At 43.0% G+C, this 23,918-nt stretch overlaps 1 protein-coding gene and 1 long non-coding RNA gene across 2 annotated transcripts; one reads left to right on the top strand and one right to left on the bottom strand.

Moving 5' to 3' along the window:
- Positions 1–6,621: 6,621 nt before the first annotated feature.
- Positions 6,622–11,290, top strand: LOC123096194 (ankyrin repeat protein SKIP35). The gene is made up of 6 exons (XM_044517839.1): positions 6,622–6,967; positions 7,102–7,179; positions 7,274–7,329; positions 7,429–8,036; positions 8,270–8,702; positions 10,116–11,290. Exons 3-6 carry the CDS (start codon positions 7,300–7,302, stop codon positions 10,908–10,910), a joined length of 1,866 nt encoding a protein of 621 aa, XP_044373774.1. The 5' UTR covers positions 6,622–6,967; positions 7,102–7,179; positions 7,274–7,299; the 3' UTR covers positions 10,911–11,290.
- A 5,425-nt stretch (positions 11,291–16,715) lies between these two features.
- Positions 16,716–18,108, bottom strand: LOC123096193 (uncharacterized). The gene is made up of 2 exons (XR_006446497.1): positions 17,638–18,108; positions 16,716–17,399 (listed from the first exon to the last, which is right to left on the bottom strand). It is a non-coding gene; the product is annotated as an uncharacterized lncRNA (long non-coding RNA).
- Positions 18,109–23,918: the final 5,810 nt, after the last annotated feature.

The following is a 23,918-nucleotide window of genomic DNA, read 5'->3' as shown; positions in this document are numbered from 1 at the left end:
GTCACATTGCTTGCAAGGCTTTATAGTGATGTGCATTACCGATAGGGCCCAGAGATACCTCTCCGATACACGAGTGACAAATCCTAATCTTGATCTATGCCAACCCAACAAATACCTTCGGAGACACCTGTAGAGCATCTTTATAATCACCCAGTTACGTTGTGACGTTTGATAGCACACAAGGTGTTTCTCCGGTATTCGGGAGTTGCATAATCTCATAGTCAGAGGAATATGTATAAGTCATGAAGAAAGCAATAGCAAAAAAACTAAACGATCATTATGCTAAGCTAACGGATGGGTCTTGTCCATTACATCATTCTCTAATGATGTGATCCCGTTGATCAAATGACAACACATGTCTATGGTCAGGAAACTTAACCATCTTTGATTAACCAGCTAGTCAAGTAGAGGCATACTAGGGACACTCTGTTTTGTCTATGTATTCACACATGTACTAAGTTTCCGGTTAATACAATTCTAGCATGAATAATAAACATTTATCATGATATAAGGAAATATAAATAACAACTTTATTATTGCCTCTAGGGCATATTTCCTTCAGATTCATCCACCAAGCAACCTTATCTTATTACTTTTTGAAGGGTGTGTGTAAAACCCTGGCATCTCACTCAGACTAATGGTTGTTCCTCCTAACGGGACCTAGACTGGCCTCACAGACCAACGCTAGTCTTTCCCGCGCAGTTTTTCCTCACTTATGTGCACCTGGGAACAACTTCCTAGTCGGTCACCCATCCTCAAATTACCCTAGGCAAAGCACACTTAATCTGGATGTTCTATGGAGATGAGCTCCAGAAAAAAGAAGGTGCACCTTATTTATATGAGTAGTCTATAAATCCTGTTAACCAGGATGTCACATACACCCCTTAAAGGATTCGACATCCTCATTGGCCCAACAGGAATGTTCCCTCTTAGAAAATGCCCATGTGTCTAGTGTCGGTACATGTGCCATGACCATACGCCCCATGGACGCACCCGTGTAACCGAGAGGGCCGGCGCTGGTACCATTCTGTCACACTCTAGCCTCTCACCTCGACCGGTGGTCGTTACTCATAAGATGATCTAAACTGGCCAAAAAACCAACACTAGTCTTTGTTGCGCACTTTGTTCTCACTCATGTGCACCCGGGAATAACTTCCTGGTCGGCCACCCATCCTCAAATTATCCCAAGCCAAGCGCGCTTAACCTGGAGGTTCTTTGGATGAGATTTCAAAAAAGAAGGTGTGCCTCCTATGAGTAGTCTATTAGTCCTATTAACTAGGATGTCATGCCTCCTTGATTAGCTAGGTATGATGGGAATTTCAAGATGTGAAGGAACATTTTTTTGTGTGATGGCTTGGAGATCACCTACTTCGTGAAAATCTATCCCAAGTAAGGCATTGACCTTGGTGGTATCAAGCCATGGTGGCACATGTGGGCATCAAGCCCTTTCTTGGGAGTCACATGAACTATCCTTATCAGTGGCCTATGTAGCCTAACTTTCACCCTAATCCCGACGAAATCCCCCATGCCCCCTTGATCAAGCCTCAAAATCCTCCTACTTTTTTTTTGCTAAGCAGATCTCCGACAAATTTTTAATCAACCCACTAAAAACCATCATGTAAACAAAAACCTCCAATGAGTACATATTCGAGGTATAGACCTAAAAAAAACCATCATATTCCTACATAAGAACCGCACAAATCCACATCCCTCCTCCACGGCCTGGTGCCAATCGCCAAAGCATTGGAATTGCACCATAAATGCGTCAATTTCGACCACATGATAGCGAACCTGGCGCCCTAGAGCTCACACAAAGTTCATCAACATAATGATTGAGTTAGTGGTATGGATCTTCGCAGTCACGATCCACCTCGCTTCCTTTTAAGTTTCCGTACATGCTTTATGTACATGTTAGTGGTATGGACACGCGCGACGTTATCAGTCAGTTGATGCCTAGTGTTTCCGAAAAATATATGTTTAAAACCTTCATTCGACGATGAATCTAAAAATATATTTTCGTGATATACAACACATTTTCCCCTAAATCGAAGACCTAAAAATCAATGCCCGATTCATATCTCCATCCGATGGGAGTATATGCGATTGTTTTGAATCACAAATGGATGACCGGTGCCACCAAAAGAAATATTCCCTCTAATAGCACTCAAATATATTTAGGTACATTCATTTCAGAGACAACTAGGAATATAATACTCGCAGTAACGCTATGTACACCCGCAGTAACGGTATGTACAAAATGCAAGAAACACTATAAAAATGTAGTAATTATGAAATATTTTTCTTACTAACCAAGTTTTTAATTTAGTACATTGTCAAAAAAAGTTACTATATTTTTTATGCTACGTTACTATATTTTGTATGGAGCATTACTAGAGGTGTAGAATAAACTATTCTACACTCATATTTAGTTTACTGTTACTCATTGCTATTCCTATATATATGAATCAAAAGGCCTCAACTTATAAAAAGCCTAGGGTTTTCTCTGCCTCCCGTCGGCGTTGCCGACGATCCGCCTCGTCTCCGGTGGCCTTAGGTTGACGTGGTGGATCCCGGCCCTTGCCGACGGGAGGGCTCCGATTTTAGATATTCCTTTGAGTTTTTTTAGGGTTTGTGTCCTACTCAGAAAGACAAGACAGTTGCGCCTTCCTGAAGATGAAATAAGGTTCTCTCCACCTAGCCCCGTCCCGTGGTGCGTCTAACATCGTCGGTGGGCGTGTGGAGATGTGTCTCCAGCGGATCTATCATTGGTGGATTTGCTCGGATCTGGTCGTAGTTCGTCTATGTTTGCACGTCTTTAAGTTGGATCCTTCCGATCTACACTACTCTTCAACGACGGCGGTTGCTGTTCTGGTGCGCTGATCCTATGGAGTCTTAGCACGACGACTCCAGACTGTCTACTACAATAAGTTTTGTCCGGCTCTGCGAGGGAGGGGCGATGACGGCGGCGTGCCCTCGCTTCAGTACTTGTAGTCGTCGCTAGGTGGTATATGAATCTGAATGTAATTTTTATTATTTTTTATGTTAGTTGTACTACCATGATTGAAAATGAATACATTCGTAAGTATTTTAAAAAAAGCCTCAACTTAGGTGGTCCTACATGATTTCTCCTTCGTGAGGCGTCAAGCAGTGTTGGCTCCACATCGCGCACATACACAGGGAGTGAATCAGAGGGGTACAGTCTCCCTGCGTACGTGTAAGCATAAGCATCTACAATAAATAGTGGGAGTATAAAAACCAAAATAAGATTTGGCCGTAGCAAGTGCATAATTTGCACCTGTGACGCAGACCAAAAGCTGGAATTCTCTGTGGCGCCCGTGTGCAGCTGCCCCCCGCACTGCATTGCGACTCCCTCTCTCCTCGTATATGCTGTGGCCCGGTTCTTGTGTTGCCCAACTTGCTGCTGCATGCCGTCACAAAATTCAAGCATTTCCCACTTTTGGAACCAGGCAAGTGGCCTAAAGGCAACCAACTTGTTTCACCATGATTTTGAAGTAACTTTTTATCTATTTATTTTTTACGAGAATATTACTTCTATATTATAGTGATCTAAACAATCTTATATTTTTTTATAGAGGGAGTACGATCTAATAATAGGCAACACGAATTCACAATGTCCATGACCATCGCACAACTAGCTTATTTGCTCTCTCTAAAAAAATAGCTTTAGAGAATTCTGGCATACAAAATCGTAGATGAGCTCAAGGATTGGAGAGCCGCACGGAATGGAGTAGGAGGTTTACAACATTTCTTGAGAGAGTAGCTTAATTAGTTCCTTCTTCCTTGGAGTGGGGGCACCGATGATGATGTTCACATCTTGTTAGGTTTCTTGTAATCAATTTTTTCTATTAATACGGTACACAATTTGCGTACTCTCGACAAAAAATAGCTTTAGCCAGTCTACAGTCTAAACCATTTCCAACAGAGCCAACTATACAAAGTTTAATAATAGAAGAACCATGCAAAAAAATAATAATAATAGAAGAACCAAAAAAATAACAACAACAAACTTTAATAAATAGTACACCCCAATCAAATGAAGAAGAAAAGGACACCCCAATCTCGAGGGAGAGCCTTTCGTGAAGCATTTTGGTAACAATGTGATCGTAGAAGCAGCATAACACAAATGAGATGGCTTCAAATTCATTCATGAAAATATTGATGTTGAGTCTCTTCCAAATATTCCAGAGAGTTGAGATCTTGCACAACTAGTTTACTAAAAAAGTACTCATGTGTCCCAAAATATAATACATTTTATAGTTCAATTTGAATTGAAAAATGTCCTATATTTTCAGACAAAGGTAGTACTAGTTAGCAAAAATAAATGTGTTGCATGAAAAGGAACAACACTAACACCATGTTACCGGACTGGAGCAAACATACCCAACATCCCAACTACCGTAGAAGCAAAACAGCTAGTTTTTCTCATTGATAAAATACCATTTTTTATAAAGTATATATGTATTAATCTTTTTGAAGGGCCTGTACGCTTGTAATGGATACTACTAGTTACATTTTTGCAAGGACACTATTATTCATTAATCTATGTGAATAAAAACTTGCTACACGTAGCTCTGTTTTTTTTAGAATCATAGTACAGACGTAGATGTTGATATTACATACACACCTATGAGAGAGTGAGTCGGCGGGTCTTGAGATTGACAAAGTCACCACAGACGCATCGCTATCGACAAGAACGTCGCCTCCACTAATCTTCTTCCGTATTCGTAGCAACAATCTAAGGTTTGGTTTCCTAGCAAAAGAAAGATTAAAAATCAAATTATGGGTAGTTCAAAAGCAAAAAAATATGAATTCCACTTGTACAACGGGGTAGACATTTATCACCTTAATACTCTATGTGTTTTTACCCGTGAAAAGATACTCTATGTTTTATACGCCTAACTAGTTCTTATAGAAAATAATTTTCCGCCCTACAAAAATACCTAAATATGCATACTTTTTCCTGGACAAACATAGGCGGGGCCATATTGTGGTTGGCCATAGACGATGATGCTCTGAAAGAGGGCATTGTAATTATTGGAGTGGGCTCCAAAGGTACCTAATGAAAACAGTGGGCCCCAGGTTGAGAGGGACGTGTGTTTGGTGGTGGCCTCTGATGGAAGACGACTCTCACTTTCGTGAGCTGATGAGGGTGAAATAAAGCATGAAAACGTCTCCTCCCAAGTCCTACTAGTGTGTATTATTTATATATTTTCCACCATATATTCTAACCCATCACCTTAATTGCCAAAGGAGACCAAGCACAAATTGATGGAAGGAAACATCATATCACATGATTACAACTTCATTTTTATGCCATAATTAAGGTGGATCAGAAGATAAATACTTTATGGGATTCATATAATTTACCCATAATATTAAATTGTGCACGAGAACCAATGGTTGAATGGTTAAGAGTGTGGTGGCACCTCAAGCACACAAAGGGATCAACTTCAAGTTTGACGTTTTAATGTCTCATTATGTGGATTGTTCTTTCAATAGAAGGCAATGTTCTCGCCCATAACATATGGTGACTTTGTTAATTTTCAAGTTCCCAAACTCAACTCCGGTCTTTGGTAGGGTTGTGTGTATGATGGTGTGAGTGTGTGCGTCTACGTTATAATTCGTATTCCAAAAAAGAAAATCAAAGTGTGCACATGTAGATTTGTTAGATGGGTCCTTGATATTATATGCAAATTATATAAATGTGACCTCCATTTTTTCTGCTTGTAATAACAAAATAATAATAATAATAGTGTCAAAAACGTTCTTATATTATGAGACGGAGGGAGTAGCTATCATGTTTTAATTTTCAAAACACTATGTACACATACACACATACTTTTGTAGGTGCTCATAGGGCGTGCATGCTTTTGTAGGTGTGAGTGTATGCGCGTGCTTGTGAACATCTATGATTGTACTGTGCTAAAAAAGATTTTGCTCCTAGTTTTTCTTTCAAGATATTTTACTCCTAGCTAGCACAATGAGTTATGCACTTATATAAAGAAAGATATAAAGACATAATTTTACAGGCACATACAAAAATGTGCACACACGCAAATAAGGGTGTGAATGCGAATCTCTCCTGTCATTTATTCGAACAAAAACCAAATCTAAACATACGATTTGTGTAGATGTCTATCGATCCAATGCCACCCCCTCATTATCATCTCCGAAAAATGGCTCAAACCGATTAATGTGAATCTCTCCTCATTTATTCGAACAAAAATCGAATCTGAACATATGATTTGTGCAAATATCTATCGATCCGACAGCTACCCCCTCATTATCATCTCCGAAAAACATCTCAAACCGATTATGTGGTTGGAGCAACAAATAGTGATCCATCATCACAATAAACAGGCCTTTCAACACAAACCATCCGCAACGAGCTCAAAACCTCCAGCCAAGCCTTGTGTAAAATGTGTAAAAAAGGGTCACATGTTAGTGGTGCACCTGACCTAGGGTGAAACAGCAAAAAATTACCCAACAAATTTTGTACTGCCAGCAGTGGGTTTGTTCCCCTCTAATAAAACCATGTTTCAATAATGCGTAAAGTACCACCACCCCCGCTTTTCAGTTGGGTTTTCCCCTTTTTAAAAGATTTAAATAGCCCAGAAACGCAGCGCAGGCGAATCCAGCGCCCCTAAAAAAGTTGCCAGAGAGAGAAGAGAGGCGAGCGTATTTCTTCTTCCCCCTCTCGGAAGAGGAGGAGGGCTCCGTCCGCAGTCGCAGGGGCTTCTCGCGAGCGAGGCCAGGCGAGGCTCCTCCCACCACCACCCCGTTCACCAGCAGCTCATCGCCACCTCCGGCCGCATACTATTATTACCATCGCCCCCGCAAATCCTCGCCCCCTCCCCGTTCGTCCTCCGGCTGATTGATTGATTACCCCCCGCCCCTAAGAACCGAAATAAGAAATAAAGATCTCCGCTTTGGCCGTCGATCTCCGGTGAGGACCCGCGCCGCCCGCTCTCGATTTGTTTTTTTGGTTTTCTTGCTTTCCGGGGCGTTCGTCCGTCGGGGATCCGATGCCCGGCGCCGCGCCTCCTTTTGCTCACCCGATTCCGATTTGTGTTCCTGCAGGTGGTTGATTCTGTGAGCGTCCGCTGCTGGTTCGTCCAAACCGTTCGGCCGGCTCCTCTCTTCGGTTTCCTTTCTCAGGTGAGTTGGATTCGCTCTGTTGGCCTCAGCTGTTTCTTTCTTCTCTCTTCCCCTGATTCGTCATCGTAATTGCGCGCCTGTTTCCGTTTCGCAGGTTGGATCGAGCGCATTAGGCAGGAGATGGACGTGGAGGGCAAGATGAATTTGGAGGTGAGTGGTCACTCTGAATCGGAATTCTGATGAATTATTCCATTTCTCTTTGAGTTCCAATTGGAAAGCCTGATGGGTGCTCTGTTGATTTGGGAGTAGATTGGATCCAAGGACATGGAGGTGGAGAGCAGGAACCTGAAGCTGGAGGAGCCACTGCCTTCCTCCGCGATGGACATGGACGAGCCTGGTGTTGCTGAGAGTGGCGAGGTGGATGACAGCAATGGCAGCTCCAAGGAGTGCCCCTTGACCCCCAGGGATTCCATGGCCTCCAAGGTTCCTGTGGCCAAAGAGCCGAGATCAGTCAGCACCGACTTTGGGGATGAGCTGGACCTTGAGCTTGGGAGTGGAGAGCCAGAGCCCGGCAGGCAGCAGGAGAGGAAGCTCTCAAGGCAAGACCGGATGGAGCTCAGCCAGTTGTTCCAGCATGCCGTGAGCTCTCATGATTGGGAGTGCGCTGATGGCTTGCTGGCCAAAGCTGATGCACAGGGACTCAATGATGTGCTCTGCGTGGCGGTCGATGCCATTTGGTTCTTGAGCGACAAGGAGGAGCTGTATGCCATCGTCGCCTTGATCAAGAGGATTGTGTCGGCGGGTGCGAATGATTTCACACGCGCCGCGCTCCGGACATCGTTCCTGGCATCGTGTGTGTCGGCATGCAGGGGGCGGACGACCAGCCTCGCCGATGCCGTGAGCTTCATGGGTCAAAAGTAAGTCTCTCCAAAATGGTTTGTGATCGTTACAGTTTGTCTTGAATCACATGCTTTGCAATTGTATTACTTGTGTCGAATTCGATAATTCCAATTCATGGATTTGATCGTTACAGTTTGTCTTGAATCGCATGCTTTGCAATTGTATTACTTGTGTCGAATTCGATAATTCCAATTCATCTTTACACCTTATATAGTGTACTGTTGTGACGCGGCCTTTGAATAATTCTTAGGTTGCATGAACGCCTCCAAGAATCCCATGGCGATGAGGTATTGAAGGCAGAGGCAAGTGCAAAGGTACATAAGTTCACAGAATGGGCTCTGAAGTGCATTGGATTACACGCCCGTGTGCGGGCGAGTAGGGGCAAAGGAAACCATGGCACAATCATTGAGGTTCAGCTTCAGCTATCTGCTTTCAAGACATTTCTGGATATTGCTGATAATGATCTTACCGGGAAAGATTTCACTGAGGCCTTTGATGCTGCATGCTTTCCTCTTACACTGTTCTCAAGCACCTTTGACCAAGGATGGGCAGCAGGGATCTCGGCAGCTGCTATACAAGGTCTGTTAGAGCTGTTGGTAGAGGGTGGCGCAGACAATGTGAACCAATGCTTTCTTGAAGCTGCACGCTATGGAAGCACTGAACTCGTCCGCATCTTACTTCAGGTAATGACAAAGCATCGTCCCCATGTGCATCTTATTCTTACTTCAGGAGATCATAAATCATAGCGAGACAATTTAGGTTAATGACACCTGTTGAGCAGATAATGTAGGTGCAACACAACTAAATGGTTGTTAGTTGCTTCCAGCACACAGTAGTCCCCTGGTATACATGTATATGGAAAGTCTGAAACATTTTCTGGCTTACCTTATTTCCTCTGCTAGTAACTGGACCTTTTCTTTTGACTGGGAATCAGACCTTTCTTGTGGAGCTTGCCATCATGTTTGAATGTATTCGGCGTAAACTGCTTCAGTCTTCATGCACAATGCATTGTGAATATACATGCGCCTAAACGACTGAACCTTTAAAAATTGTGTGTAGACCATATAATTATTCTCATGAATCAGTTCATAGACTGCTTACTGATGACGGTCTCATCCAGATCTGTAATGGAATCTACTTCATGTGGTGTTCATCATGGCAATTTAGGTGGAATGGCTCCTGCTTACCTTAGAGAGCCTCAGAAATTTGTGTGTTACTAAGTTGAGTTAGTGCTTTGAAGATATTAAAGTAAATATTTGAAATAGTAATTGAAGATGGTCATCTTGATGGCCAATCTTCCCATTATATAGAAAAATAACTAATTTTATACTTTTACTTGCATGGATGATCAAACGTATTAGAATGGTGGAAGATATTACAGAGTTGACCTGGAAAGCATGATACAATATTTAGGCAGTTAACACAAACGGAGACATTGATTATTTTCGCAACTCATTTCTGTATTGCATTGCTATTTAGGCCAGATTAAGAAAGCTATGTAGGTTCACTATGTATAAGGCATGAGGCAAAAATGAGCAAAGCTTTGCATACTCCCTCAGTTTCCTTTCTAAGGCATATTCTTTTCCTCGTTTTATTTCACTCTCCTTTTACTATCTCTCCCCCATTTCAATGGTACTTACGACAAGGATAACATGAACATTTGCTCATTTTAATATATGGTCAACTTAATCCATGCCCCACCTAAAATATGAGTTGTATGTTTGGAATGAAGGTAGTAAATTTTATCATTTGTTTTTTAAATTAGAGTAAATTTTACAATTGTTAGGACATTTTTCAAATATGGCAGGTGGTGATATTAATTTAGCGCGCTTATGGATTTAAATCATTTGCTTCCTTCCCTTTTCTAATATATGTAAGAATCCTCTAAAAAATATTTATGAGGATTAACACTTTCCTCTAAAAGTGTATATAAATTTTTTGAACGCCGTATTTAGAAGCTATATATCTTTTTAAGAAGGTTTTCCTATTTATCTTGTGCTTTCTGACATATGAGAATTTTTCTTTTTCTCTTGGCACAAATGTATCGTCAATCATTGGCAGCATTTAACATATTTAATGTTTTCACTTTTGTTCAGATTGCTCAAAGGAACAGCTTGGACATTGATGTGGATCTAGCCCTTGGTTTTGCTGCCCACTACGGGAAACTCGAAACCATGGGGTGCTTAGTTGAGGAAGGTAATACTGTCGCCTTCCTTGGCCCTTTAATGCGGGCAGCTGAGCGTGGATGCTTTCAAGTTGTGGAATGGTTTGTGAACCGTGGCTGTCGGGACATGGAGCTTTGCCTGGCCCTTACTGCTGCCACCTCTAGTAGCCAGGTTGAAGTTGCTGCCTATCTCCTGCCTCTAGTCCCCCAACTTGTTCTTGCCCCACTCAGCATCGAGATTGTGAAGGCTGCTGGCGAGAGGAGCACAGGTTCCCTCCAAGGTGTGGATTTTCTTCTCCGGTCGGACTTCCTCAATGACCCAGCCGCCACATATGCTGTAGCAGACAGCATAGCAAGATGCGCTGATGAGGCTGTAGATGCCAAGCTTAGGCTGTTCATGCTCGAGCAGTGGTCAGAGGAAGCCTTCAACAAGGGATTCGTGTCTTCACAAGAGCACTTTGTCAACATTACAAGGATAATGCAAAGGGGTGAGTCGCCGGTCGTCCTGAGACAGCTCCCGCTTCAGCTGGTGATCGCCATGGCCTACCTGCCACTGTACAGGGAATGCGTCGGGTCAGGTGGGCGGCTTCTGCCGCAGAGGCTAAGAGGCCAGCTCGTGGAGGCTGCAGGCAGGCTGGAGGGCCGGCAACTGGACAGGGGCACCCAGCAAAGCGAGCTGCTGGCCATCCTGGAGCACCACCTCCCGCGTTTTCTCGTTCAGACTTGAATGAAGGTCGCAACCTGCACTCAAACCGCATCGGCATCGGCACCGTCATCGTCATCGGTCATCGCAAGCAAGTAGCGAAGGGCGTCGCACCCACCATCCATCCTCATCGTACCCTGCTTGTCGACATCCGCAATGATAGCACCACCCTGAGAGGCTCACCCCCCCTGACTCTCCTGCAGGCGCTCTTCGGAGAGTATATAGTTTTGGTACAAGGTGTTGTGTTGTGTCGTGTGTGTGTGTGTGTCGTCTGTGTGTGTCTTGTGCGAGGCGTCTGTTGAGTATTTACCGGAACCGCAACCGTCAGAAAAAAAATGATATAAGCGTCGTCGAGGACATGTTTCTCCAGTTTTCGGTAAACCATACATATGGCCTTGTTTGCTGCTGCTGCTGTTGTTGTTGTCTACCTTCCCAAACATAAAACTGAAACCAAATGAAAAATGTCTGCTCTCTCAGTTGTCATCTCTTGATGGGTGGCTGTTCCTGTGACCGTGCTGCATCTGAATGTACGCACACACTGCCTGAGCGAGTTAATTTGCTGAAACCAAAACTGATGGAGCCTGAGATCTACACAGCCTCCATTCATTCATTCACTGGATGTCTTGCAAGTTGCAACCAACAGGTCATGGGTAGTACTGGAACTTGTTCAGACGGGGGACCCTCGCCCGGGCGTAAATGGTCTTTAGATGTCCTGTCCCTTGATGCCAACTGAAACCCTGCAATGAGTGAGAGAGGAATTCAGAAATTTGGTCAGTCGAAAAGTCCCAAGTCGCTGTGACAGAGAAATGTTCTTTAGGAAAACAAATGATGCAATATTTGATTATTATTGTTGTTATTTTCTGGCGTCGAAGGAATATATATCGTGTATGTAGTGGAGCTGAAAAGGGAACAAAAGCAAGCAAAGGTTAGGAGAGGAAAAACGATAGGTGTCGCTGTCGTCGCGCTTCAGAGATTCCTTGAGTATATTGCTTGCGAGTCGGGGTCAGTGACGAGTTCAAATTTGACAGCGCGGGAGAAAAGATAATGAGCTTCGGCGTGTGTGTGCTCAGGATGTGACACCAGTCAAGGGCAGGGCTATAATCAATGGTGACTAGGAGTACATGTTTATTTAAGCTCTTATATGAGCCCTAGGTGTTTGCCGTATGGCTGCAGACTCTGCAAAGGCTTTTCCTCCGGCAGCAGCAGTTCTGGTCCATGGCTGGCAATAAGAGCATGTCTCCAATAAATCATGTCAGTTAACCTAGGTCGTTTGCGCCATCTTGGTGCCTTCTTCATATGCAAGCACATGCTTCCCGGGGTGTTTCGGAAAAAGTTAGCGACATTTGCAAATTCAGTTTGAAAAGGACTTTTTTCCCTCTGTTTTGAAGCTGCCCAACAAAACAATAATAATTCAAGTTATGCAAAAATGGACGGCCTACATGGTGGGCTGGTGGGTGATTAGGCCGCGTAAGGTGATCCATAGGAGCTGGTGCAGTGTGAAATTTGCTGTATTTTCATTTTGTTTGTGAAGAATCCATTTAACCCTCTCAAGTAGACTAAGAAAAATCCCCTAAAAAAGTAGACTAAGAAAAATAAACCTCTCAAGTATTCACTTCGACTTCACTTCCTGCCTTTCAAAAAAAAAATACTTTGCTTCCTCGACTATTCTTGGGGACATCCTACCTTCTGAACATTCAATACTGCTACAAATAGTCTGGCCAAAGAATTACCAAACAAAGGTTATTCAGAGGGTGGGATGCCCCAAATGACAATTGACGAGGGAAAAGTGGCTGAAGAAAAATACTTGAGGGCGTTAAATGGGCTTTTCTCAAGACATTTTTATGATAGGCTGAAAAAGAACATGAAGTCACTGGGCCTCACTAATAGGCAATCTATAATCCTTAGCTCAGTCCATCAGTTATTGCACATTGGTTGCCTAAAAAAAAGTTATTGTACATTGTTGGGCACAAAATTCTCAACCTTTCAAGGCCCTGACCACACCACACCAGGCTGGGCTCAAATTCTAGTTTTAAGTGAGAAAAGTTTGGCTCATTCTTCTTCTTCACTTCTCCTTTTATTTTATTTTTTGCGAAAATGATCCATATCCATTATCAAAGTTTAGCGGAAGTACAAAACATCTCGAACATAATAGAAATTACATTGAGATTCCAAGACCCCCAAACGTTACTACTGCCGCCAGAACGAGCCGCCGACGCACCGCTGTTGCCGCTCCCCTACCGGAGCCGGCCTGACCTTATCGATGACAGTCGGGAAGTCTTCGTGCACGTGCCCCTAAGGACCAACGCCCTGGAGCCACATCCGTCGCCGTTGAACCCTTGCATAGATCTGAAGCACCTTAAACCAAATCTCGCCACAAGACGAGAAACCCTAACCTCACCGCCCCAAAAAGATGGCAGGAACTACGCTGGAACTCCGTCGAGTACGTCCAGACAGACGTACTAGAGGAGGATCGGAGCCCGGAAGACAAACTCAAAAAAGTAGCTCCGCTATCCGCCCGAACACCGCACCTACGAGGACTAAAAAGACCCTAACCTAAACTACTAACCAGAGCGGAGGCACCGGGATTCCCCTCCCCACCACCGGCCGTCGGAGCGGCAGTTAGAGGGGAGGCAAATCCACGGGCTCGCCAACGAAGTTTTGGAGTGAAGAGTTTGCCCTAGCCGCCGAAAACTTACCTCCTTTTATTGTGTCTAAAGAAATCCTCTTTTATTGAGCTGTTTTATGCTTCATTACAGGAGGAAAAAAAATTCTCCTTTTATTGAGTAGTTTACAGATTCTTCCAGATTGGCACAACAGCAACCCCTAATGTCGATCGTTTTCTGAACTTTGATAATGGTGTTTTTTCTATCAAGATCTAAAGTTCAGTCCCCCCGCAAAAAAAAAGATCTAAAGTTCAGTTTCAAGGCTCTGTGTAAATATCTGCGGCAAATGAGTTTAAATTTTACCTACAGCCCTACAATTGATTTGTCTTTGGGAATTATTCTACTGATCTAAGATATAAATATTACTACAGTGGATGCAACATCATTGTTGCAAAACAAAATTAAATAATAAATAAACAGTTTTTTTTAGAAGAGATAAATAAACAGCTGTGGTGCTATAATCAGTTGGTGGGCCGGTGGGTGATCGGGCCGCGTAAGGCGATCCATAGGAGCTGTTGTAGTGTGAAATTTGGTAAGCGTAGTCGAGAACATGTTTCTCCGGTTTTCGGTAAACCGTACATATGGCCTTGTTTGTTGTTGTTGTGACTGAAACATGGACTAGTCATCTGTAATCTTGCCCTCCCAAACATAAAACTGAAACCAAATGAAAGATGGCTGCTCTCTCAGTTGTCAATCTCCTGTGACTGTGCTGCATGTACGCATCCACTGCCTGAGTTAGTTTGCTGAAACCAAAACTGATGGAGCCTGAGATCCACACAGCCTCCATTCATTCATTCATTCACTGGATGTCTTGCAAGTTGCAACCAGCAGTCGGGGTTGTACTGGAACGCCTTCAGATGGGGGACCCTCGCCCGGGCGTAAACGGTCTTTAGATGTAGAATTCAGAAATTTGGTCAGTTGAAAAGTCCAACTCGTTATGACAGAGAAATGTTGTTTTTAGAAAAAACAAATCATGCAATCTTCTCTGATTAATAATGCAATCTTTGATTGTTATTATTGTCTGGTGTAGAAGGAGTATATCATGTAGATGTAGTGGAGCTGAAGGAGAATAAAAGCAAGAAAAGGCTAGGAGAAGAAAAATGATAGGTGTCGGTGTCGGTGTCGTCGCCCTTCAGCGATTCCTTGGTTTTCTCTGCTTGCGAGTTCGGGTCAGTGATGATTTCGAATTCGACAGCACGGGAGAGGAAGAGAATGAACTTGGGCGTGTGCTCACGATGTGACACCAGTCTAGTGCCTTCTTCTTCTTATGCAAACACATGCTTCCGGGCTTGTTTGGGAAAAAAACTTAGCAGCGTCCGAGCACTGAGCATTACCAAATTTATTATAGTGTTATTAACTGTATTCGTAATATAATTTTTTTATTTGCAAATTCAGTTTGAAAAGGAGTGTTTGTTGCTCTGTTTTGAAGCTGCTAAAAAAAACCAAGTTATGCAAAATGGATGGCCTACGTGGTGGCCGGTGGGTGATCGGGTCACCTAAGTCACTTCTACTTCGCTTCCTCGACTATTATTTTTGGGAACATCCTATCCTCTGAACTTTCAACACTGCTGCAAATAGTCTCCTAGTTCGGATTTAGAGGGCGGTCTGGCCACAGAATACCAAACAAAGGCTATTCAGAGGGTGGGATGGCCAAGTGACAGTTGAAGGGGGCGTGGTGGGGGTGGTGGCTGAAGAACAATACTTGAGGGTGTTAAATGGGCTTTTTTTTTCAAGACATTTTTATGGGAGGCCGAAAAAGAACACGAAGTCACTGGGCCTTGCAAATAGCCAATCTATTATCCTTAGCTCGGTCCATTAGACCCAGACCCAGTAGTATTAATACTAGATGTTGTGTTAACAAAAAAAACATTAGATGTAAGCAGCACTTTGGTCCATTAGTTATTGGTGGTGCACAAAATCCTCAACCTTTCAAGGCCCTGACCACACCAAACCAGGTTGGGCTCAAAATTCTAGTTTTAAGTGAGAAGAGTTTGGCTCATTTTTTCTTCTTTTCTTCTTTTATTGAGCTGTTTTATGCTTAATTACAAACGAAAATGTACTCGGTTTTCTGAACTTTGATAATGGCGTCTGTTCTATCAGGATCCGAAGTTCAGTTTCAAGGCTCTATATAAATATTTTGCTGCAAATGAGTTTAAATTTTACCTATAGCCCTTCAATTGATTTGTCTTCTGGAAATTACTTTATCGATCTAATATATAAATGTTAATATGGGCGCAACATCATTGTTGCGAAACAAAAATAAATAATAAATAAACAGTTGAGGTGCTATAGTACTTATTGCCAGGATACATTCAGCTGCTGACCATGTAATGATAGTAACACCTTCTGAAATTTCTTCATCTCAACAAAATTTCATAGGTCATCTTGTATGGTTCAAAAAAAAAAAGAATAACACAAAATGTCAAAGTCTTACAAACCTTGTCCATGCTCCTGGGAGAATATAAAACCTGTGATTTATAATTTATCTCCCATGTTCTATTTCTTGTAGTGAACCCTACTTATATTGCTTACTGTGATAGCAACCCTCCGGTTGCTTGTAATGGTCAGTCATTATGCGTTCTTGGACCGAAACAGCCCCTCCATGCTTACTTAGGCTAGAATCAACCTCTGAAATGAATCAGTCAACACTCAACATTGCGTTGCCATTTGAGACAACCTGATAGTATTACAGTGACAGAAACTGTCGAGGCAACACAATTCTTTGGGAGCTTGCTGGAGCACAAACTGAGGAACCTGCAATTATGTTTTGTCACTAACAATAAACCACTTGCAGATCGACCTAATAATAATCTAACCAAGCTAACTTGACGCCGCATAATATAACGTTCTAAGCATGCATAAATGCCTCAGCACGTTACTGAAAGTGGACATTTCAAAACATTTGACTAGACGGCCCTGCTGAGTGAAGCCAAATCATGATACAAATAAGATTTAGGATACATTGACAAATGAACTTAAAAGAACTATGTGTACTTTGCTGGTCAACATAAGAGAATAGTCACTTATCAAGAACTAATATAAATGGTTAAGTTGAGGTGGATGTAAATCCAATATAGCAGAGGCTGTTAATTTACTCAGTAGATTGGTTCCATGACAGAAAATCTGCACAATCTTGTTCAAGCAATGCACCAAAATCTGCACAATCTTGTTCAAGCAATGCACCAAAATCTGCACAATCTTGTTCAAGCAATGCACCACAATCTTGGCCAACCAATACCCTGTAAAGTTACTAAACTTCACCGTTCAAAATATAATATTCTGATATAAAGATGCTTCATATTGCACTCATCTTATGCCAACACACAATCAGAAACAAAAAGCACGCAGCAAGCCTATTTACAAGTAAGAGGTGGCCATGCTCCGCACATCGGTCGGCATGAAGGCCAACACCATCAACAGGATGAGCAAGCAGACCGGCACGAACAGCAGCAGCGAAGGCGGTGGGGGCAATGGAGGCAGCACCAATGGCAGTATGAGCAATGAAACGGTGAGGCAGGCGAGCACAAAGAACGCTTCGACGCCGAAGTAGTTCGGTATGACAACCTTCTTGTCAGCAGCATTTGCCCTCTGCTGCTGCAGATGCCTCTTTGCAGTATTTGGTCTGGCTAACACAGGGCTCCTCCTCTGCCTACTACCTCCTCTTTCCATTGCACCGAACTGGCTATCCATCTATTGTTTGGTGAGTGCAGATCAGCAGCTATCCAGGAACTGAGATGAATGAGAACTCTTGTGGTTTCTGAAGGTTTTTAACAGATCTGAAGTCTCTGTGAGTCTCTGACTGAACTGCACATCATCTGCTTTGGAAGAACTGCACCGCAAGTGGCAATACCTGTGGGGCGAAGAAAATTGTTAGAGAACAAGAAAATCATGTTCAACTATTAACCAAACATTCAGGTATATTTTTCTATGCCATCCAAAGCAAGAAATACTAGGTGAAAGGTCATACTTCTCCACGCAAATTTGTATAAACAACCTAGCTACATGAGCCGACGAACCGATGGACCAACCAAAACTAAAATATGGCAACAGCGTGGACAATCAATCAAGCATAAGAAAAAAGGTAGTACCTTCGATCCTGAAACTTGCATTTTGGTGATGTCCGTACCACGCATCCACCTCTGCCCCAAGAGCCCCTCTCTCCTCCAAACCAACACTCCCAACCAAGAAAGATACCAAGATCACGAACGGGGGGACGGCAGCGGAAAGAAATCAATACTCCCGTTCCGAACACGATGCTCTCGGATTGGATTCCGCCGCCTACCAGCAGCAGCCGCGAAACGGGATTAGTTTACGGTGGCGCGGGAGAAAGGAAGAGACCGGCAAAGGCGCGCGGATCCCCCTGACGGCGAAGCAGATATCGTGCGCGGGGGCGGTGCCTCGTGTATCCCCTGTGGCGACGCTGCTGCTGTGGAGGGACGGAGACGGAGATGGGGATGGGGATGGGGGGAGGAGAGGCCAAGCATGATGACGGAGGAAGCGAGAGAGGGGAGACAATTTTATGAGTGGGGTTTGAAATCTCGGGGGAGCTTGGAGGGGAGGCGAAGGGGGGCGGATACATTGCATCAAGGACCAACTTGAGGGGGCAGGCAAGCTATGCATGCATGATGGAACAGGGGGTGGGGGGTGGGGTGGGCCATAAGCCTCCTTCCTCTCCTTTTGGCAGTGGATGTTACTGTTGTCTTGGTGACTTGGTTGGGTTTACTTCCCCTAATTGCAGTTAGCATCTAGTATTTGTTAGCACTAAAGCATGAAGCATTTTACTCTTAGTGTGAATCTAGAAGATTCTTATTAGTTGTTGGTGGAGGTAGGCTCGTTGATGTGGCATCTACATGGGTCTTGTTGTCGGTGTAAAGGTTAGCAGGTTAGCGGTGAAGCGTCACAAACCCTATGTCGACTCGATATTTTCGTCCTCGCGACAAACGATGGTGGAAGATCTAGAATCATTATGTTGATCCTGAAACTAGCCTTTGAATGCAGTTAGAAATTTGAAAAAGGGATGAGGAAATTCTGTAATATTTGTAGTGTGTTAGGATTGACATTGTTAATTTGTTACTAACCAGAGTTGCATTTATACTCCCTTATGTTCTACAAAGATTTATTGTATAATCTTTTGATGACAAGGGTATTTTGACAATTTTGGTGAAAAACATTGACAAATTTCTTAGGGAACTTTACAGGACAAGCTTTACGTTGTTATGGTGGTTACTAAGAGTGTATTCTATGTATTTGTACCAACTCAGACATTGTTTAAGTTTAGCGGTGAAGAGCCACAAACCCTAAGTCGACGACATATTTTAGTATGTTGTATGTATTTGTGCTGACCCAAGTAGTGGTGTAAATGATGGCAGTGAAGCGCCGCAAACCCTATGTTGACGGGATATTTTTGTTGTCGAGACAAATGACGGTGGAAGAGCATTAAGAATTACTATTATTTTAATCCTAAAGGTAGCCTTTGTAGTTGAGAAATAAGGATGGATGAGCAAATTATGTAAAAAAAATTAATGTCAGGATGGATATTATGTAATTTGTTACTAACAAGAATTGCATTTGTCTACCTTATAATCTTTGGAAGTCATTTTTCAACCATTGTGACGGAAAACATTGACATGAAGATGATAAATATCTTTGTTCTTGACAAGACAAGAGCTTTAATTTGTTACGACGATTAGTAGGAATATCTTGTATGGATTTGTACTGACCCAGTCACATGTGTAAAGGTTAGCACTGAAGCACCAAAAACTCTACGTCAATTGAATGTTTTCTCTCTGCTACAATAAGTCTTGTCGAGATAAAATAAATAAATGGTGAAGAGTATCAAGAATCAAATCCTAATGTTAGCCTTTTAATGTAGTTGAGAATAAAGAAGTCATGGGTAAATTCTATTATATTTGGTGTGTTAGGATTGATATTGTGTATCCCTCCAAAAAAAAAAGTTTCAGATTGTGTAATTTGTTAGTAATAACAATCACATTTGGACTTCCATTTTGTTTTTTTAAACGGAGGCAAAAGCTTTGCCCCATCTCACTAAATAAGGAGAAAGAACATAGTTTTTGTCATTACAGGACCACACAAGTCCGAAATAAAGGGATTACTCTCCCGGTAAAATAATTCCCAAAAATATTGCCCCTGCTATCACCCAAGTCTTTGCCTCTTCTCTAATCGTCGCCGCTACCCGCGAAGGCGGGGAATACTTGTTGCAAAAGACCCTAGCATTCCTTTCGTTCCAAATCTCCGAGTAGATGAGCATTTGCAAAGAGTGGATCACCTTCCGAGAGTAACCTAGTTGGCCCTCGCTCGAAATCCACCATTGGTTCACCGTCCGAAGGTCACACCGGGATGGGGTCGCCGATTGCCAACCCAGCCAACCGAAAATGAAGTTCCACACCCTGATAGTGAAGCGGCACTTGAACATGATATGCGCCGTCGATTTTGGTTCCCTTTTGTGTAGCTGAGAAAGATCGCAATTTGGCCAACCTCTGAGCTGGAGCCTATCGGCCCTCCATTCTGTCTTGCAGGACAAGCCATGAGAAGAATTTAATCTTCGGGAGGTGCTCAGATCTTCCAAACCATGTGAGGCATTGCAGACGTGATCAAACCAGCAAACTGCATCCTGTAAGCAGTGGCGACAGAGTAGCATCCATCCGCAGTGAACTTCCAACGGATGCCATCCTTAGTACCTGGAGTCAGATGCACCGCCTGAGTTTGGCACCAAAGGTCATAGAATTGTTGGATCAGAACAACCAAGAGTCCGCCTTGCATGTTAATGTGTGTGACCCAAGCATTGTTGGCCATCGCCTTGGGGACGCAAATGTGTGTGACCCGATGCGATGTATTTTGGTTTTGCCCATTAATCCATGGAGAGTGCCAGAAGCTCGCCGACAGGCCGTCGCCGATGGTGATTGTCGTGGCCGCATAGAAAAGGTTCTTGTCCACGTCATCACATGGGGTTTCAAGGCCAAACCAGACCCTCTGAGGGTCCACCCAAGCAAACCATAGCCATCTAAGTCTAATCACCTGGGTGAACTTGTCGAGGTCAAGGATGCCCAGGCCACCCAAATTTGTAGGGCGACACACAGTTTTCCAATTGATCTTGCATTTGCCGCTCGATATCTGATCCGTTCCCGCTCATAGAAATGCTTGTTGTATCTTGGTGATGCTTTGCTTGATACCCAGTGGCATATCAAGCACAGTGATGTGGAAAATCACAAGAGATGTTAAGGCTGACTTGACCAGGGTCATCCGACCAGCTGTGTTGATGTTATTCCCTTGCCACGGCGGAAGCTTGGCCGCCACCTTATCCACCAGGAACTGACAGCCAGCACTCTTGAGACTGTGAGTTGAGAGTGGGAGGCTTAAGTATCTTAGGGCAAAACCCATTCGCTTAGCGAGGAAGCTCTGTAGAATTGCATCGAGGTCAAGGTTGCCACAACGTATAGGGGCGACCACACTCTTGAGGGGATTAGCGACCAGGCCCGTGACCTCTCTGAAATTGATCAGGATGGCCGCCAGCTGATCAATGTCCTCCTTGATGGGGGCGACGAAGGTTGCAGTGTCATTAGCGTATAAGGAGGTGAACAATGTGGTAGCGCGTAGAATGATTTATAATACAATCTCTTTTTTTGTCATGAAAAATGCGTTTTTGACAATTATATGGGAAAAAGTTGACATATAAAGCTAATGAAGTACACCCTCCGATCCATATTAATTGTCACCGCTTAAGTACAATACTTAAACGGTGACAATTAATATGAATCGGAGCTTAAGTACAATATTTAAGCGGCGACAATTAATATGGATTGGAGGGAGTATTTTTTTTGAGACATCTTTGAACCAAGCTATGTGGCACTGGTCAGTAGCCAGTAGGAGTATCTCGTATGGGTTTGTGTTGACCCCTTCTGGTAATGTTAGACTAGTAAGATCTTTCCTACGAGATTGTCCGTCAAATCAAGTATTTTGCTTGAGGAATATATTCCATAAAATACGATGTTTATATATCATAACAAGTGTAACTGAAGTTCACTCCTGTCTGCATTTGGTCACATGTCTTGTCTCTCCTAGAGTGCGGTACAAATATCATTACTCCAAGCAATTCCCCTCGGAGAGGTCGGTCTTATGTGCAAGGGTTCCTCTCCCCTGGTTGCCTTTTTTGTGCATACCCAATCCTTTACAACATGCAAAGTCTTTGTTCCGGCCACCTTGTCAACTCCTACGAACCTAGACATCACACGTTTCCTTCCTTTTTTTCCCACTTGAGAAACCTCGAAAAAACAAAGATAGAAATGACTGATTTATCCCGGCCAAAAATTCCTACACCCACACTTGGCTATCCTAGTCATCCTCCAAATTCAGCAACCGAATGATTTCATGTGAAGAAATCTCATAACAGGTCTTCAAGCGCAGCTGTTAGCTACAGGATAGGAGCATCCACTTGCCACCTGTTACTATAGACATGCACATTTTACGTAGTTTCCAAGATATTGCTTTCAAAAAAATTGGTTCCATGAGACTGCGAAAATCTACATTTGTTTTACGGTTTTGCTGAATGTCAATCGTGTGAGATTTTCTAGGTGCTGATCGACAGTGAGAACCACCAGCCAACGTTAAGATTCATGCAAGATTTTACATTTTCTGAACTATGTACATTTTTTTTGTCTTTTCTTTTCTCACTAGGATACAAATCGCACAGTGAACAGTTTTCTAGATCCTCATAAAAAGAAGTTTTCTAGGTTGTATGAACAAAATTGTAAAGTTGATTGGAATAAGGCCATATACTAACTATTTACAGTGATGAGCAAATTATTACAGCACAGTCAGCATCATTTTAGATCTGTATGAATACATTTATAAAGTCGATTGAGAAATGAGGTTTTCAGTTGACTGCGATATAGGTAAACGCTTCGTTTTATATTTCTGCTTGGTGTATCTCCAAAAAAAAAAACTTGGTGGCTTACCATCTTCTAAGGGATAGTTTGGCACTTCCGTTGTTAAATCGTCCAACCCACTTGTAGGTTCGAAAATTTTGATGGAGGGAAACCAGCTACCTTGGTGCCATAGGCGATGAAAGTACATCATGTTTTAGAAATATTTTTCAAGTATGTCTTTAAAAGTAACTTGGAAGCAAAAAATTGAACAATTTTCAAGTAAAAAACCGGATATTCAATGGTGCCCGGACTCATCTGCACCCGATGAACAGTAAAAGGAAAAAAATAGCAAAAACTAAAAAAATGTATGATTTTTTTATGCAAGATGATTCGGTGCGTCAGATGCGTGCAAAATTTCGTGGCTAAATGACATTCAAGGAGCTCGTGGCAAAAAAGACAAAATAAGCTCTGAACAGTGTTGTTTTCCAAAGTTTCTCACATATCTGAAATTTATCTTTTTTGCCGAGAGCTACTGAAATGTCTAAACTCCACGAAATTTGGCGCATTCACGCCCATGAGCATCTCGCATCACAAAATAAAAACAGAGTTTTTAAATTTTTTTAACAATTTTACTGTACCCGCGGGTGCAGATGCACCCGAGCCAAAACGCCGCTCCCCCCAAAAAAACGCCAATCTATACTAATGAGCCCGTCACCCGGCCGGCAGATTTTGAACTGTTTCAGTGGCAACATTTCAACCACGATTGCTCAGTCCTTACTGTATTCAGCAGAGCATATGTTTGGAGAATTCTGTTCAACATGGCTGACTTGTCAAGTTGTCGTTGTCAGAAAGATTGTTCCATCAAGTGCTATTTCTTAGGGCAAAATTGGGGTTTAATTATCATGGATACCCATACAACTTTGAGTCATCCCTTTGCAATTGGTCAATTGGCCACGTGAAGTTGTGCTCTTAGAAAGGAACAGAGCAGTGAGTCATGGCACGGCTCAAGTTGCATTGGCACCACTACAGTTCGCACTGTTGCATTATCCCATCCTATGTCATGGATTTTGGTTACAGATCATTAACGAAGCCCGCTGAAAGATACCCAAACCCAACTCACAAAAATTTAAAATAAAATAAACCCCACCATCACGAGATCGGTCTTCTCCCCTTCTCTGTGCCTCTGAGTCTCTCTCTTTTCTTTTCTTTTCTTTTTTGAAAAGGATGATAACCCCTGACTTCCGAGTCTCTGACCCTCACTCTGGCATCATGGATTGGTGCCGGAGGGTAGGTGAATCTCTTCTCTCGTCCATTTTTATACTGGCTTTTGGTGTCGCGGCGATGTTGCTCCGACAATGATGACAGTGTTATTGCTAATAGATGTCCTTGGCTTCAATTCCCTTTCGGTGGCGCTTAGTGCGGTGTTGTTGGGAGCTTGGGGTTTTTGCCCCCTTTGTTCTTCATGAACTATGGTTGGTTATCTATGT

The sequence above is a fragment of the Triticum aestivum genome, chromosome 4D (genome assembly GCF_018294505.1).
Source record: "Triticum aestivum cultivar Chinese Spring chromosome 4D, IWGSC CS RefSeq v2.1, whole genome shotgun sequence".
Taxonomy (NCBI): Eukaryota; Viridiplantae; Streptophyta; class Magnoliopsida; order Poales; family Poaceae; genus Triticum; species Triticum aestivum.
The sequence above is the reverse complement of the archived record's forward strand: the minus strand, read 5'-3'. Positions and strand labels throughout refer to the sequence as shown.